The sequence below is a fragment of the Anser anser genome, assembly GCF_964211835.1.
Source record: "Anser anser genome assembly, chromosome: 16".
NCBI lineage: Eukaryota > Metazoa > Chordata > Aves > Anseriformes > Anatidae > Anser > Anser anser.
The window spans coordinates 10,585,746-10,604,036 of NC_139737.1; the positions used below are offsets into that span (position 1 = coordinate 10,585,746).

At 44.4% G+C, this 18,291-nt stretch overlaps 1 protein-coding gene across 1 annotated transcript; it reads left to right on the forward strand.

Moving 5' to 3' along the window:
* Positions 1-3,355: 3,355 nt before the first annotated feature.
* On the forward strand, positions 3,356-16,468 carry YWHAB (tyrosine 3-monooxygenase/tryptophan 5-monooxygenase activation protein beta). The gene is made up of 6 exons (XM_083801509.1): positions 3,356-3,485; positions 10,218-10,518; positions 11,530-11,653; positions 12,561-12,724; positions 14,003-14,098; positions 14,583-16,468. The coding sequence occupies exons 2-6, from the start codon at positions 10,225-10,227 to the stop codon at positions 14,637-14,639; spliced, it is 735 nt and encodes a 244-aa protein (XP_083657635.1). The 5' UTR covers positions 3,356-3,485; positions 10,218-10,224; the 3' UTR covers positions 14,640-16,468.
* The last annotated feature ends 1,823 nt before the right edge of the window (positions 16,469-18,291 follow it).

Consider the following 18,291-nt stretch of genomic DNA (forward strand, 5'->3'; position numbering starts at 1 on the left):
CCTGTGCTCCACCAAAGGAGATCCACTGTGCCATGAACTAGGGAGAGGTTTCTTTCATGTGGGCCATAGGGAGCCCAGCCTTGTCCGAGTTGGTCTCATCAGGCCCCAAAGGTGGGTCTCATCAGGCCTTAGACGTTGGTCTCATCAGGCCCCAAAGGGGCCTCCTCCTGCCAAGGGGAGACTTCTCCTCGGGGTGAAACACCATCCAAAATCGAGCAGACCTGGCCCTGACCACAACATGGAGTTATGGTCTCTCCTAGCTGCTTTTCTAACAGAACCCACGCTTCAGAGGCAGCCGGAGGAGGGCTGCTGGTGAGCAGGCCGGAGCCATGGGCAGCCAGGCCTAGGGCCTGATGCTGGCCTGGGACACAGCATATGGGTGGAAACACTGAGAGAGGAAAAACATGAGAAATCAAGAACTGCAACAGTATTTGTACTTCCTAAAGATCAGAGTTTCCTATCAAATGAACACTTCCCTTTCAGTCTGAAAACATCAAGACATCTGCCTCTTTTTAGGGCTTGTCAGAAACAGCTAATAAATACGGACCAGGGCTGGGATGTGACTTCTCCAGCCCTCTCCTCCCCTGCTTGGAAGCTGTGTTTCCTTGAGCTGGCAGCTTTGAAGAGTTTGCTATTTGTTCCTTGGCTTGATTTTTTTTAGCCATTACCTGGCATCAGATATGCACAGCAACTCTATACAGGTCTTAACAGCTACAAAATTTACAGCTATATATTCTGTTCCATTTATGTTTGTTTTCTGCACTGCCACTACTCATGAGCAGAACATAAATTACCTGAGTTTAATTCATGACCTAGAGTTCAGAGCACTTCCCCAGAAATAGCATTCTCTGTTTGGGACACTACTGCCAAGACTGCATTCCTGGAGCTGAATTCCTATCCCGTCCAAGACATTTATTCTACCCATATTTCCCATCATACTATTTTATACTATTTAGGTCATTTATATTTTCTTGCTCTCACAGTCACTTGTTATATGTTGCTCTGTCTCTTTGCAATTATGCTCTTACCTATGTTCTGTAAAGTCACCTTCAGACCTTCAAACAACTTCAAATTAAAATGGCCATTTTGACCTCAGTCCAAATTGCATTTAATAGAAATCTGTACTAAACCACTTGCATTCCTTGGACAGAAGGAAGAACTGAAAGATGCCCAAAGAAAGTATTATTTAGTCTAGTATTTAACTAGCAGGGACCATGAGGAAAACCTTCTGCTCTTTGCTTTAAATGTCACTTTAATTAAAGTTAATGACAATGCTAATATTAATTCTATCCTATGCAAGATGTTTATCCCTGATCCCAGTTTAGGTTCAGTCCACTCAGAAGTACTAGTATCTTCTGTAAATTTAATTCCAGCTAATCTAATTCCAGTTTTAACTTTGTCACAGCTGGTCGCAGTGTCACAAGCAGTTTATGTACAGAGAGAAAACACAAGACAGACATGAAATGTAGAAATTCTTCCGCTGGGGCTTTTTTCTTTCCTACTGCAGAAGTATTCATCTGAAAAGACACTGATTGTTGTCCCTTTCTGTCTTCAGTGTTGCTTCCTTACTAGGTTCCTTTCTTATCTCCACCATATACAACTCCAACCATCCCCACAACCAGAGCTGACAAATGATGAAACTCTTAATGTACCACCTGGGCTTCTGCTGGGCATCCTTTCACCAGCTTCAACAGGGAAACCATGGTAGATGCCATAAACTAATATGCTGATTCCATTTGGGATTCATCCCTTAGTACATTATTTAGTAATCTGTAAGATCCAGCTGTGGAACAACAGAAACGTGCAGACTGTAGATAGAGAACATAAAGAGATAGAGAAGACAGAGCAGAAGACAGAGAAAAAGGAGTAACAGAAGAATCAAGAAATAAACTATACTTAGTAGATCACAATTATATTTTGAGTATTTTGAGAATTTTTTATTCTGTGACAGACTGCTGGGAAACCAGGGATTCCTACACTGCAGGGACCACGATCATGTAGTGCCATCGCCTGTTTGCTTCTGGTAGCTACATCAGCTGAGATCTACCGCTTCCAAAATAAAATGACAGAAAAAAATAATTACAAAAACTGAGTAATTTATCAAGATTGTATTTCTGAACGAAAGCTCTCAGTTCACGCCATGATCCTCTCCTCTACTGCAGTGGCTCCCCGTCGGCTGTCTCTTGTTCTATAGCAGGATCCTGGAGCATATCCACATGATGAGCTGCCAGGGCCGGGTACGATGGTCATGTTCCTCTGAGATATGCTTGTTTTGGGGACACGTTGAGCATGTTCATGGACCAAATGTGTCCCCGAGATAACGGCTGTCATTTCACAAAGTTTTGGAGCTCTTCTCCCAGCTCTCCCAGCACCTCCATAGCTCAGCAAGAGTGCTGGGAGCAGCCCAGGGTGCAAACCAAGGAGATGAGGCCTGTTGAGAAGAGCAGGGGAAAAGAAAGCTTGGTCCTGGGAGGAGAAACAAGAGAAAGATGGTAATAACTGCTCCAGCTGAATCAGTGCTCGTGGCTGAAGATAAAGCATGGGCACCGAGTGATTTTCCTCCTGACTTTCCAAAGTCATTGACCTTTGGACTGAGGCGAAGCAGGAAACTGCAGAAGTCCTCCCATTGCCGACAGGTCTGACAGCAGCTTTGACAGGAATGGGATTTTATCTGAGGGAGAAAATTGGATGCCAGCATCCTGTAATTGAAAGGATTTTTGCTTTTCAGCCCCAGTAACAAAGCTTTGACAGGCGGTGCTGCTACAAACTTGTGACTCAGGGAGGTCACGTCATTTTGTGTCCCACGGGATTACAGGCATTGTAAAAGCGAGTGATTTTCCTCATATTCTTCATGGAAACCAAGCTAGGCTTTCCCTCAGGCCCCCCAAAACGCCCCCTCTCCACCCCTCAGTAAATGCCACTCATTACACAAAACACCCTAATTGCACAACACTCAGCCAGCAGATAAGGATCTTGTTTATTTTCTTGGGTTTTGGTGGGGTTTTGGTTTTGTTGGTGACTGAAACCGTGCAGTCTGAACCGCGGGGAGGCCAGCACCGAGGAGGCCACCCGGATCCCGCCGGCCCACCGCCCCCAACGCCCGCCATTTCCCACCCCGCTCCCTCAGGGCGGGCGCCCCGCCCCCACCCCCCTCTGCGCGCCGCCGCCACCCCGCGGGCACGCGCACGAGCACGCGCCCCCCCCTCCGCTCCCCTCCCCGCGCGCGGGCGCGCGCCAACAGCCCCTCCCCTCCCCACCATCCCCCCCTGTTGCTATAGCAACCGAGAGCCGGCTGGCGCCCGGCGGCGGCTGCCCAATGGGGAGGCGGCTCTCCCCGCAACTCCCGCCCCCCGGCGCCGGAAGGGGCGTGGCCTCGGGGCCGGAAGCGGGCCCGCAGCGCCGCAGGGTGTGTGTGTGTGTGCGTGCGTGCGCTCCCGCCGCTTCGCCCGCCGGGATCCAGGCCGCGGTGCCGCCGCCCCCGCCAGGTGAGGCTCCCCGGGCGCCCCCCGCTCCGCCCCCCGCAGCGCCCCTCGGGGCGAGCAACGCCGCTGCGGGCCCGCGGGAGGCCGGGGCCGGGCGGGAGAGGCCGCTGCAGGCCGCGGCGGGAGGGCCCCGGGGGGTGCGGGGCGGCTCCGGGCCGCTTTTTGTGCGCCCCCCCCCCCCCCCCCCCCTCCATCGGGCCGTGCCCCGCAGCGGTGGGGGGGGGGCGTGTAACGGTGTGCCCCTGCCGCCCCTGCCGCTGCGGGGCCCGGGCGGGGCGGCCGCCGCCGCCTCCTCCTCCCCAGCGGCCGGCACGGCCCGGCCCGGCCCCGCCCGCCTGAGCCGCCCGCGGGGCGAGGCCGGCCGCGCACACCTGTGTGGAGCCCCAGCCCCGGCCTGCCCTGCGCCCTCTCCCGCCGGGCGTTGGAGTGCTCGGCTCGGCTCTGCCGTGCTGCGGTGAGGGGAGGGAGCCGGCCTCCACCGAGGAACGATTCCGAGCCGTCTTCCTCCTCCCGACGGCTCCTGCCTTACTGAAGCCTGCCCAGGCTCCGCCGCGGGGCCCTTCTCGCGGTTTTCCCAAAATCGGGAGCGACCCACCCATCAGGCCCATTCAGCCCCCCCGGGGTGGTGCTGTTTCTATGGCAGGTCGTGTGAGCTCGCTCACGTACGAACAGAGGTGATTACAGAATGCTTTAGAAGGAAACTAAATAACGATATTTTCCAATTTTAACTCCTCGTGTCCATTTGGGAATAGAGATGAGTTTAGGGAGGACTGCAAAGGGAAAGACGGCTGCTTCAAGCCACTCCCAACGTATTAGAAGGCTGGGCAGTAACCCAGAGCTAACAACCCTAGGCTTTATTTAAGGTATGTATAACTGGATGTTAATTGGGATGAGCACATTTCAGGGGGATACAGTCACTCTGTTAATACATGGGAGCAAAAATATGTCTAATGCAACCATTACAGTATAAATTGATTGCTTAAATTCTGTGTTAACAGTTAAAACAACTTTTATGGTAGTAGAAAAACAAACTGCATGTTGTGCAGCATTGTAAAAAAATAAACCCCTACATTAAAAAATGAATTTGAGAACCTTTGGGAGGTTTTGCACCATCAGCGGTTGGAACGCTTGTTTTCACACATGTGCTACTGCAGGACCTTAGTCAGAAGTTTGCTTTTGTTTTAAAGTAATAGGGAGATGTAAACTGATCTAGAAGAGAAAAAAGAAACAATACCTCTTTCATTGGCTCTTTTTCTGCAGTCCTTTAATATCAATGTAATACTTTGTTTATCGAATCGGTACCAGTGAAGTGGTAGACTCGTTGCACAGATGGGCCTAGTGCAGTTTTCTCAACCTCATTATGTCAGTACCGCATGTTCTGATCTCTGCTATTTTGATGTTGAGTCTTTTTTTTCTGTAAGCAGCCCTCTGCCAGTATGCAGCTTTTTGTGCTGTATGTGAATAAAAGCAGATGAGGAGGAGTTAAGAAAATAATTATTTGAATAACGAGGTAAAAAGCTAGTACTCCGATCCGCCTGGTATCGGATGCATCCCAGCGAGACCAGGCCTTCTGGTAGTGTCTTTTCCATGGCCACACTTTTTGCCCCACCCTCCAATATAAATATTCTCAGTTTATTGCTAACAGAAGTGATTTACCTGTGATACGTATGCATTAGTTTGGCATGAATTTTGTGCCTGGGGGAAGATTTTTTTGGGGTAACTCACTATTTCCACCTGGACTCTAGTCAAAAACAATTACGCTGGTTGGAACAAAAAGGTGTTACCGTGTGAGGATGTTGTACTTTGGAACTGTGTGCCTGTCTCCACCTGCAGCTTTCCTGTACCAAGTGCCAGTGCAGTGCTTGTCAGCCTGAAGTTCCTCATTTAGAAGGCATTAAGAAGAGCAGGAATACTGCCACTAAATTTAATTTGTCCGTACAATATCGGTGCCCCTACATGATCTTGTTACCTCTGATGGAAAATCTGCAGTTGTCTACGGGGATTGAAAGCCTTGCGTGTAATTTTTCCAAAATGGTGTTGGTCAGTTTTAGGAAACAACAATTAATGATGGTAGAAGGTAACCAGAGCAAGTGGAGGCGTGGCTTTATTGAATGTTAATTTTATCTTCATGTTTGTGTAAAGACTTGCACTGAAGGCCAGGGCGTGTGGTGAATCAGTAGATGCAGAGGAGGCTGAAGTTACGTGCTGCACAAGGTCAGTGAGTGTCAGAACTGGGAAGTCACTTTTTTTCCCCCTCATCAAGTTAGCGGTATATTTTACTGAACTTGTTGTACCCAAGCTTGTGATAGTTGTAAAGGACTTCGGTGGTCAGATAGAACAGACAGGTTCGTTTTGTGATCAGTGACGTGGTTACCTTGGGAGGAACTGGAGTAGAGCGACAAAGCTGATGAAGTGAAATGCCCGATGCCAAGCTAAAGAAAGGAAGGTTCCTTGCAGTCCATTAAGGAGCCCATTCCTTTCCTGTAAGGAATATTTATCGGGAGTGATGCCTACTGGACAGCGAATATCATCAATGTCACGCAGTTCTGCCAGCGTTGTAGCTCCAGTGTCAGCATGTGTGTACCTGAAGCGTGGAGAAGGATTTGCCATTTGTTTCAGAAATGCTGTCTCCAAAGCATTTAGTCTTGGTAATTATCGAACTGTACTTTGAGACACCATTTTCCTCACATGAATGCTTAATTTTGGACTGAATTGCCCATCCAGAAATCTCTAAGGCGTGTTCACATGTTGTTGGGATTGCACTACAAATTTTGTACCAAACTTCTACTTCTCATGGTAGAATTTGAATGGATCTGCAAAGATGGTGACTGAGAATTGATTGTGTCACGCTTCACCAAATCTGGTTTTACGTCCCTTTTTCGTAGTGAAGCAGCCTGTTAACCTGCGTCTCTACTTGGCTCATTAGCGACTGATATGTCAAGCTAGTAATTGCACTGCTTTCTCACCAGGTTTTTAACGAAGTGGAAGCGTTTGTTTGACAGCTTCTAATGCTTGCTATAAAGAAAAGAACAATACGCAGAAATCAATAACTTAATTAGCATCAGAAGAATAGGTCATGGAGAGCAGCAGACTTCAGGCCACCGTAGGCTTATTAGTATTGTCCTGTCAGTTCAATATGTTATATAAGCCAGATTTTTTTCACTGTCGGTTTTTATCTGGTTTCTACAGACTTTAAACACGGTTACTTCTGAGCTGTTTCGGCTTCGTCCTAAACAGTTCATTGAGCCTGGAAACAATAAAGGCTGTGGAGCAGATGTAGTAACTGCCGGGTAGCAAGAAGCTGTCCTCAAGCACTCGCAGTCTCCTGAAGAACACTACCTATGTGTTTTGCTCCTCAGCTGTTGCTGAGATGTAGACCTCCAGTTCCGTGCATCCATCCTCTCTTGAGAGCTCTGGGTGCGTACAGCCTCTAGGTGCCATTTCCAGTTGGTCACACCTTCTCCTTTTTGCAGCTTCTTCTGAAAGTAGCCAGGCAGTCATAAACTAATGTTTGACAGGCTCTGACCTCCACCTTTGTCGTATGATTGTATCAGATCTCACCTACGCAGCCTTTTTTTTGGAGGTGGGAAGTAAACAGTTGTAATCTTTTTGTATCTGTATACATGCAATTATGCCCTTGTAATAGGGGTTGGAAGACTTTAGGCTGTATTGGGGAGAGATTTATTTTTTTATCTCCTATTTAGAGTGTGGGGAACTACAGTGCTCCGAATTTCTGGCTGCTGGTACTGTGGGCTGCAGGCTAGTGGTTGGCATTCCTTACTGTAAATAGTGTCCAGCCACTGCTTTGTGGAAGGCCACTAAGTTGTGGTTTGATAGATTCTGAAGAGGGCAGCCTTATGAATTTTACATGTATTAACACATCTGAGAATCTTCTGCTTAGAACGGGCAACTTCTGGGACTCCTCCGTGGCTGTGGTCTGCACGTCCTTGCTCCTTCTCCATCTCCCCTCTTTCCCCCTTGCCAACACGGCATGGCTTCAGTAGTGCTAGAACAGATTGTTCCTGTCGGCCTTCTGTTTGTCACCTTTGTGTGTTTTGCTCCTAGCTGCAGGTAACCTTTGTTAGATGGCTTCTGTTTGTGGCCTAGGACTATTTTTAGCTCTAGGCTTTGCTTGTTTCAGACTGTGGCACACTGATCCATTGTTAGAGCGTGGCTTTCATCTCCTTTATGGGAGGGACCAGTTATAACTGATAGTTGCTTCTTTGCCTTTTCAAACATCACTCCTTTCCTTGTATCTTTTTTTCCTTCTGGCAAACACTTCCCTCTTTCGGAGCTCAAGCCAGCATAGCTCTGCAAAGCTCTTCTCCAGCCTTCTAACAAGGTAAGCAATGGAGAATAAAATGAAGGTTTTAACAGTGTTCCTTTATGCAGCGCTTTGTGAGTGAAATAAAGGTAGGCTTACTGTCGGGTTGCAGACATTTTGGGGTGGGCAATGTTTTCCTTGTTGTATTTACATTCTGTCAAATCCATTTTTTGGAATAGTACCTTCTAGTTTCATGGCAAAACTACTAACTAGATATTAAGATAAACAGTACAAGCCCCTGCATAGTGAAGTCTTAATTTGTCAGACAGTGAAGTTCTGAGGAGCTCCATCTTCAGTAATCAGTTTGAGTTGCATTTAAGATGTGCATAAATTTCTTGTTTGAGAAACAACATTCTAATGCTTTGTGCTGGTGTTTTGGCTGTACAGCTGATGATATGTTAAGCTGGTTTTTGGAGCTCTTTTATCCACTAGCTCTTTGTCCTTGCAGTTCTGTCTGGTTTCCTTAACATGTCCTTATACGAACCCATTGACTGCCATGAACTGACTCGCATCCATGGATAAATATGTCAGCGAGGTTGATAAAACAAACCCTACACCATTTCAAAACTAAACTGTATGCTGTTTGTAAACAGAATTCTGCATGGATAACTGGAGTAGGCATTAGAACAGTATTGGCAAAATGCAGATCAAAGATGATACTGACCTTCCAATGGCAAAATGTAAACTGTTGGAGTTACTTGTCTCTGGGCTTCAACAAACAGGCTGCTTCTACAAAATAATCACTTTCCCCGAGAGGAAGAGAAGAAGATTGCAGTAGAACTGCTTCTAATAAGCTGTGCAGACGGTGAGGAAATTAGAACTGTTTTGGAACTGTTTTGTTTAGGCGACCTGTTACTTAAAGTTGGCTCTTGTGATATGAAGAGCATTCTTCAGGTATGCTGTGTTGGTGGGTAAGTAAATGCCATTACTTCCCACGTTACGGACATAATCTAAATTTAGTGCTGAGTTTAGGGAGTGGTTGACAAGGTTGGATAGATGCACCAGTTACAAATGTAGTGGGTTCTCTCAATGGTAAATGTCTGCTGATTTCTCTAGTTTTTTATGTACGTATATATGCACCAGTGTGTTGTTGTTTCAAACAGAGCTGTAGGCTCTTGCCTAATTAACAGAAGCATATGAAAGCTAAATGTAAACTTACTGTTCTCATTTAGCTTTTCTTGTTCTTTTAGAGTTGTTTTTAGGCTGTTTAGGTCTCAGGCTGAAAGCTTCTGATCTAGACAGTGAGAGTCCTGATTGGACTTCAGGGAGTAAGAGAGGAACATTATTGCTCGGTACTAACAAGAACGACAGTTCTGGGTCTGTCTGAAAATGTAGATCTGCCTACCTGGAGAAATTTTACTGATGAATCTGGGACACCTGAGAGTTTGAGGTATTGAGGTATCCACTTTTTTTTTTGATGAAAGCGAGGAGATTTAAGTTTTCCCATGAACCTGGGCCTAGGTGATGGCCACTGAACTAACAACGGTATATTCCAAGTTGATTAATGTTGGTGTTGTCCTGTAGAAGCAAGCAACATTCAGTCTGCCTCCCAGACACATTCTTTAGCAACTTCATTTTTCATTGCTCAAGTTCTTCAGCGGCATTGTGGCCATGCGATGTGTTTTTCTTGGCTTCATATGCTAAACTGTGTTATCAGAGACGATAAACAAGTTGTTTCCATACAAGCAATTGGTTTTGCAGTAGTGACTCTCATGTGGGCCACATCCCATTGAGTCTTTGTGAATGTCAGTGTTATTCAAAAGCTCTTCGAAACCAAAGACTGCAGCCACTCTAGGTGTGTAGAATTGTCTATTAAATATATGCTGAAGCATGTATAAAAAAAATGTAGCAGGACAGTATAAATCTGTTTTCCATAGGTGCCCCTGTACTGGGTATGGCTTACTTAACCCCACAGAAATAGCTCCTGCAGTGTGCAGACAAGCGTTGATGTGGGGAGGATCTGCCCAGTACTTCAATACTCTTGAACAGTTGCTGTTGAAGAGTAATGCAGGTAAAAAAAAAAAAAAAAGGAAAGAAAGAAAACCAAAACAGCCCTGCTGGTTTCTGCATTAGAACATGAATTGTCTCCCTGGCTGAGCTATGGCCTGTATGGGAATAGGGAGAGATTTACATGGGGAACATGTTGCTGTGCTTAGACTAATGATGACATGGATTTTTCTGCACTGTGAAGAATAATGCTTATGAGTCTTCAGGGTTGTGATTATGTATAATTTCTAAATTGTGTAAATTATTGTCAAAAGAGTTTTTTTTTTTTCAAAACCTTCATATTTATTCCAGTTGATAACCTTCCCACCTGTTACCACCTGTGAGTTGTGCTTCACCCATCAATGTTAACTTCCACTGTGTAGACCATGAAATAGTTTTCTGTTTTTATTCCCCACTAATTACAGGACAGTCATGGATAAAAGTGAGTTGGTACAGAAAGCCAAACTGGCCGAACAGGCCGAGCGTTACGATGACATGGCTGCTGCTATGAAGGCTGTCACCGAGCAGGGGCATGAACTGTCCAACGAAGAAAGAAATCTACTCTCAGTTGCCTACAAGAATGTGGTCGGTGCCCGTCGCTCGTCCTGGCGTGTGATTTCCAGCATTGAACAGAAAACAGAGAGGAATGAGAAGAAACAGCAGATGGGAAGAGAATATCGTGAGAAAATTGAGGCTGAATTGCAGGATATCTGCAATGATGTTCTGGTAATAATCAAACAGCAAAAAATAACAGTAACTAGTACTGCAGCGTTCTTCAGAGAGGCTTAAAGAATCTTATTCAGGTTGTAGATACTGCAGCACTGTAGCAGGGAAATATTTTTGCATATCTATCCATTTGAGTCCAGTTCTAGGTCCAAAATTGTCTAGTTTAAGGAATTCATTTGTTCTTGTTACAAAAGAACACTTTTTTTAAAATATAAGGATGTAGACAAGGCAACGCTGGAGACCCTGAACTGCTGGCTAGTGATCACCATGAAAACAAACTTAGACCTGCTGGGGCACTAGCATAAGTCCTGCTAAACAGCCTACTGTTTCTGTAATTTCTTTTGTCGATGAATGCAGACATTGTGAAGCTTGTGTACTACCTCTTTGGTGGAAGCATAAGGTCTATATTTTTCCCCCAAGTTAGTTTTGCTGTTCCCCCTACTTAGATAAGAGGGATCCTTTTTATTGCTGCTCATCTTGCTAAAGATATGCTCTTAGGAACAGTTGCTGTCAGTACTCTCAGCCTTTGCCTCTCTTTCTGAAGGTACATGTGCTGACTGTGCCACTATTCAGCTTTTCAGCCGGAGCTGCAGATAGAATCAGTTTGTTACGGATAGTTTCACTGCTCTGTATAGAATTCAAGTTCGTGGCAGGAAAAGAGTCTAGATCTGTGCTGATGTCGAGCTGCTGCCCTTTGTTAGCTTGCCTATAGATGTAGGTTTGCTTCAGTGTATTTCAAGGAAATATTTGCAGTCTTAAGCTCTGATAACCATTAGGTTCTGCAGGAGTGAATTGTCAACAGCCCCAGTGTAGCAAGTTTTCTGCTTTCCAGGGACTAGGATACAAGTAGTTGTTTTTTTTCCCTGAGTTTAGGGAACATCAATATGACTAATACATGAGTATGCATAAGTCATTGTTAATGTTTTAACAGTTCATGTTTACCGTTGTAATGAAGGCTGTTCCAGACATTATTTGTATGACTTGGGGAAAACAAAGTGTTTCCTTTCTCAGGAACTCCTGGATAAATACCTTATTGTCAACGCCACGCAGCCAGAAAGCAAGGTCTTCTATTTGAAAATGAAAGGCGATTACTACAGATACCTCTCAGAGGTGGCGTCTGGGGACAATAAGCAAAGTAGGTGGAGGTGAAATTTCTCATTCTCTTGGGGGCTGGGCAGAATAAAGTGTGAAAAATACTTGAGTCCTTTTCTCCTAACATGAAATATTTCTTTCTTCAATAGTATTGAAGATGAGTGCAGTGCGAGTCACTTTTAGAGAAACAGACTTCATTGAAATTAATAGAAGTGATTGACAGATGTTCATCAAGCCAGTCAGATTCTGTTTGCAGCCACAACCTCAGTGGCAGATTTCTAAGCACATTTCACACTGTAAAATCCTTTTCCTAGAGTATGGAGGAAGAGAATGTGTTGTTTCTCATGGAAAAGGCTTTGTTGCTATCATCTCTCATTTAAACTATGAATTTAGCTCACAAGTCTTGGTTATTTGCAAGCTTTCTGCATTCAGATATGGGACATCGGGTTACTGAGTGCTAAGTCAATTAATCCTGAAGTGTTAAAGCAACATCCTGAATTCTTGGTGAGTGTCTGATCTGGTCAGTAGCTTGCAAACTTAATAAGCTCCAGAATGATGTCAAACTGTTACTCATTAGCCAGGGAAGGGACTGTTGTCTTTATTCTGAAACCTCAACCTGAAATACAGAATTCATGGCCTACCTGCTAAAAGTTTCCTTCTCCAAGAGTGTTTAAATTGGTAGTTTAGATACCTCTTTTTCCCCATATGGTGGTGTCTGGATTTATTAGAATTTAACTTCTGTAGTTCAAACCTTTATCTGAACAAATATTTGTCTTAATGGTTCAGCAAGTGGTAGGCTTTTACCTCTTAAATCATTGAAAGAAGCTTCCGTGTTTGTAATTATATGAATATCTAGTGGCATGGCAGTCTAGACAAAGAATGTAATAGCTTCCCCCATGAAATATGGTGGATGTACTGTGCATGAATATGATTGCAATTGCTTTTTGTAGCAACGGTAGCAAACTCTCAGCAAGCTTACCAGGAGGCATTTGAAATTAGCAAGAAAGAAATGCAGCCGACGCACCCCATTCGACTTGGTCTGGCTCTCAATTTCTCTGTCTTCTATTATGAGATACTCAATTCTCCTGAAAAAGCCTGTAATCTGGCAAAGACGGTAAGCAGACTCCTCATATTACCAGTTCTTGGGGGGGCTAAGAAGATAATTACGTGGTTACAGTAGTATTTTGCAAATTGTTATGCTTTCTCATATGAAATCCTTTAAAAATGCTGTTACCTTTAAACTATAGTCATCTTAGTGTATTTTCAGGTAAGTTAGTTACGGCTAAGCTAGTCCGGCTAAGTTAAGCAACGGCAATTTGCTAGGGCAGTTGATCTAGTGAAAGGGGAGACCAAGTACCTCTTCCAATGTCCATGTAATTCTCTTAGAATGCTCTTGTGTCAAGTTTGAAAACACTCTTAAAGTGAAATAGTTTTTTAAATTTGAACACTTTGCAAATACGTGTTGTCTTTTTGAGTTATGACTATAGCATAGCTCACTGTGCAACTGCCTGCGCCTCTCTCTCCAGAGACCAAATGGAACTTGTATGATGCCAGATAGCTTGTCATTTGGTTTTAGCCTTCTCCCTAAAACAGGATTAGAACCTTCTGAATGGAGGTTTTTTACATCTGTGAAAGTTTTCTGGTAGTAACTTTAGTATGGCGTTAGCTGGCTTCGTGTTATTTATATGCACATTAACAATATTTTGTGACAAGTCATGATGTTTTGCTTTGCAAAATACTGCTGCTATTCCTGTTCTTAGTTTATATGCTTACATCTGTTTGAAACCTGAATGAGAGAGGACGCTTACTCATGGCTCTCAGCTCTGACCTGCATCATGTGCTTTCATGTGTAACGGATGGGCAGTGTGGCGTTATTAATCTCTATTAAAATGTACCCGATTCCTTGTGCTGTTTTGAAAAGAAATACAAAACACAACAAAACCGAAGAATTCTACTCCACTCTCAAAACAAAAACCCACTACCTTGTTTGCCATTTACGTGTATAATGTCCATCAACTTAATGGTGGTACCTTTCTCTTTTACTGGCACTTTAAACCACTGAGGCCTTCATCTTTAATGAACGTATTGCTGTTAAGTGTTCATCTTAGACCTGACTGTGAGCTGTGTGAATCATTCTTCAGTATGGCAGTGTGTGTGCTTGCCTCTTCAGTGCTTGCTATTGGCATGGCAGTAGAGTGGCCTTAATCTGGCCCCTTTGCTTTTTCCACTGGTCATCTAGTGATCTTGTGCTCACTTTGGCTTACTTTTCTTCCCTTGGTGAAAAAGAAAAATACTGGAAGCTTTTGTCACAAAGTTTTTGTGGCAAATTTATGAGATCTGTGTAAGCAGAAGTGAGTTCAGAGCAAAGTAAAAGTTTCTTGTGTGTTTCTAGGCATTTGATGAGGCGATAGCAGAGCTGGACACGCTGAATGAAGAGTCTTACAAAGACAGCACTCTCATCATGCAGCTGCTTAGGGACAACCTCACTGTAAGTATTACAGGGCAAACTGCTGCATTCTGTGCTGTTACTTCTTTAGGCTGCTGGACTCCACTAAGTAGGACTCAGCATCTGAAGCTTTACGGAGATCTGTGCCATTAAAATTGCCTTTTCTGAAGCATTAACTGCACGTCTTAACTGCACTGCTTTTTGTAACCAGACCAGTTAGACTTGCTGGTTTAGATCAGAGATCACTTGTTAACTACTGTAACAAACTCAGCCTTTCTGTAACACACAGTGCAGTATGTCTGTTCTCAAGTCAGATTGTGTTCAGCTTGCAGACTTTTGTTGGCTTTTTACTTCTAATCCTTTACCCATTTTCTAGTTCATTTTTTATTTTTACTGTTAAGTTCAATTCTCTGTTACTCTTAAGCTGAGAAAATTGCACAGCTACTGCTAATTACTGTCTTCCCTTTCCTGACAGTTGTAATTAACCGTGTGCTTTCAGCATAAACATGTTTGTATTTTCTTACAGCTATGGACGTCGGAAAACCAGGGAGATGAAGGGGATGCTGGGGAGGGAGAGAACTAATGGCTGTCACGCTTCACTATATGTTCAATGTCACCCTGTATCCTACACATATATCCCTTTGTGCGACAAGCAAAAAGAATAGTACATCGACTTTCACAACCTCAACGTAGCAAAAACTGTCTGTGGGGTAAAAACGGTTGGTTGGTGTTTTGTGTACTTAAAATGGAGGTCGGTTATTATAATGGCATTCCGAATTTTCCTATTATGAACATTTACAGTTATGATTACCGTGTTTATATTTTTAACTGAACACTGTGATTATGGGTTTTGTGATTGCAATTGACTTTACAAAACTCCTATTGGTAGAAAAGTAGACATCAATTATGTAACAATGGCAAGCATAATCTGGCACCAAAATAGTCGAAGTACAATTCTGTTGTAAAGTTGTACAGAAAGTTATAGAGATTCTATTGTGACACTGGGGCATGGAAGGAAAACAATCCAATGTATGGCATTCCAGTTAGTAACACACTGCTATGAGTTAGTTTAACAGGCACACTTTGTAGACATTTTTAACCAAGTCTGAGGCACCGCTTTCAGTCAAAAGCTCACTTTGTCAATCCTGTCTTTCTGGGGATTGGGTTTGTTTTGGGGAGGAGGGTAACGGGGGAGTTAGCAGCTTGATTTCCAAACTCTTTACACTGGCAGATAACTGGGATTTGACTTTTAAAAGTGGTTTCATGCCCATACAAGATGCATGACTAAGCCCCTTCCCACAGCAATAACGTACCTAATTATACCTTAGATATTCTTCAGTAGTGAGAATTCTTGGTTCGCTACCATGGACTTGCAATAGGAGAAGATTCAATTTTTTGAATGGCCTTATTAGTTTGGATGATACCATGAAGCGATCTGCCACTTTAGCGTTACTTTACTCTTGGGTGAATTGAAAACTCCATGGTATTCCCATTTCGATTTTATCTTGAAAGCCTTTTAAGTAGTCCACCGAGCCGTCTTTAAGTTTGCTTTATGGAAATTTTCTCCCATCGGACTCTATTCATCCTCGAACCTTTCACCTGCTTAAACTCCATTAAAACAATTTGGATTCCTACATATACATCATCCTTTCATTGCGGGTGATGTCAGGATGGTAGGCGAGACCTGAGTCTGCTAGAGGACAGGTTTCTGTCTTGGATGTTTGAGAGCTGCCAGTGCTCTTGCGGTCTTCAGCTCATCTGCCATTTTTTTGGTAATACGAAGATCTGGCTCAAATATTCAGGTTTTCCCACTTATTGTACTGGAATGCAGACCTTACACATTTGCAATGCTTGTAATATTTGAGCTCCCAATGTCCTCACCTAGTTACGTTTCAGACATGTCCCATTAAATAAAACCTAATAAGAGTTGCGTGAATAATGCAGTGGAAAAGATTAGGAATAGTCACCTATCAGTCTCGCGGTATCATCCCCCTGCCTTCACATTCCACTTAGGTATAGGATCCATCTGTTTGTCTGTCCATCCGTCTGCTGGAGAGAGAATTTCATGCACTGATTTTAAAACTCCCCTCTACTAGCTGAACAAATTGTGCAGTTAATACTTGGCGCTTGATAAATGCAGTAGTGAATGTGGAACCGAGCCTGTCTGTATATCTGGTAGCTCTTTTCGCTTTGTTTTTACTGACCAGTATTCTGCCTAAAGTTTGCTTCTGTGACGGTTATATTGCCTAGCACACACGTGGTTGTGAGAATAGTATAGCAAAAAGAAAAACCTGGTTATTGATGTACTAGATTTGTGTATGTCTTTTAAACAGTTCTAGTTTCACCTTACACAAAATAATCAGGAAAGTGTAAAAGAATTCAAAAGTGAATAATAAAAAAATTTTATCAGTTGTTTGTGTCTGTTATCTTTGCCATCCTTGCCTACTTGGTGGTAGTAGAATCACCACTTTGTAGAATCATTAAGGTTAGAAAAGGCCTTCCACATCATCCGGTCCAACCATCCCCCTACTACCACTGTCACCCACTAAATCATGTCCCTAAGCGCCAGGTCCAACCCTTCCTTGAACACCCCCGGGGCGGTGATGCCACCACTTCCTTCAATTAAACGCTCAGTCTTGAAGTGTGTGAGTTGATTCATGGTTTCCAAATGGTACTATGTAATTGCTCACTCCTTTGCAGAGAGTTTTTCCCCTCATGCTCCCACATTTGTAGTAGAGAATGCTGCTTCTTCTCGCTTTTGTTGAGGTCACATTTGTATTGTCACTGCAGGACTTAAAAGAAATGCAGCTATAAATATCTATCTAATTTGCCATGAGTCACTGCATATTGTATGGGTGAGCACACTGTACATGAGAAAAGTCTGTTACAGCACTTGCTGCTGCAGTTGGCCAATTACGTTTAAAGCTTTTTCCCTTAGGGAAACTTTTAAATGCATACTTCTGAATGCAGGGTTAGCTTTCCAGCTGGGCCTCCAACAATCATCTGCTTGTGTACCCGGTTGCACTGGTGAATAACCTGCATATGCTCTAGTTAACTCACTGTTCTCAGCTGGTGGTGTACAAAAGCAGCAGTACTGCGAGTGCAAATGCACGCTGAAAGTGTCTTCCTGGAAGCAGTGCTTGAAGAACTGAAGAGCGATAGTCCGGCTACTTGATACCAGTCATCCTGAGGGTGCTGAGGCGGTTGGTTGAGGACCGAGCAAATGTCCTGACTGCTTCAAAAGCCCGTTTCACTCAAGTGGGAGATGGTACAGCAGTGTGCTCTGTGCATAATGCCACTCAGATTCTTTTGTTTGATCACTGCAAATGCATTAGGCCAAAACAAAATGAGCTGCTGATCAAGCACTGATCTGTCCTATGCCCTGCTTTTAAATGATTCACCCTCCGTTTGCATCTGTACTTATTACTGCTTTGCCACTTTCTTCAGTGTTTATAGTCGTATCTGCTCTCACAGAATTTTATAGCGTACGCTAACTCCCAGTCTGACTCATGCTAATGCCATTGTCAGCTCCTGAAAGGAAAAATCCTGGGCCTTGCTAGCTGCTTGAAGAGCGCTGGTCTTGCACCGGTTCTTTCAGATAACATCTCCTATTCTTACTTTCTTGTTTAGGAGTAATAATCTCAGGCAGACTGGTCTCCGGTGATGATGAGTTAGAGGGTATTTTTCAAGTAATTATATCTTTTGGGGAAGGTTGGCCCAGGCACTGTAGGAGTCTGGGTGTACTCTGCATGTTTGCACTGATCCAGTTGGTGCTGCTGTTCCCTCTTGTTCCTGGCACTGCTGATCTGACCCTGGGTGAGGCGGTTCAGCGTGGGACACCACCAGAAGACGTTTTAATGAAGTTCTGCCCCGGCTTGTGCTGCCGCTGCCCCTTCTGGGTGCTAAAGGAAAGCAGGGCATGGGGTGGAGCCAGGCAAGCATGGTCAGATCGGTTTGGCTTTAACCGTGTGGGACCGCAGGGCTGTGCGGTGCTGGCTGGAGGCAAGTCTGAGCAGTGCTGGAGCATTCTCCAGCAGCAGAGGAATCGCCTTTTGGCCTGAAATCCATCAGAGCTGTTCAGCTGAAGTCAGCGCGAGACACTCGCCCTGCTGCACGAACTGCCCTCCTTGAAATGCGGAGGCAGAGGGAGCACGGCCACGAGGCCCGAGCCCGGCAGAAGCGTGGACGGAGATGCTTGTTCGGCAGGCTGCTGGCCCAGCTGCCTTGGCTCTACC

Bases quoted from the DNA above. Each gene is read 5' to 3' on its own strand.
- YWHAB (XM_083801509.1), top strand. From the start codon at position 10,225: ATGGATAAAAGTGAGTTGGTACAGAAAGCCAAACTGGCCGAACAGGCC. The intron at 11,654-12,560 runs GTAGGTGGAGGT...TGCTTTTTGTAG, and splicing joins GTCTGGGGACAATAAGCAAA to CAACGGTAGCAAACTCTCAG. The intron at 14,099-14,582 runs GTAAGTATTACA...ATTTTCTTACAG, and splicing joins TGCTTAGGGACAACCTCACT to CTATGGACGTCGGAAAACCA.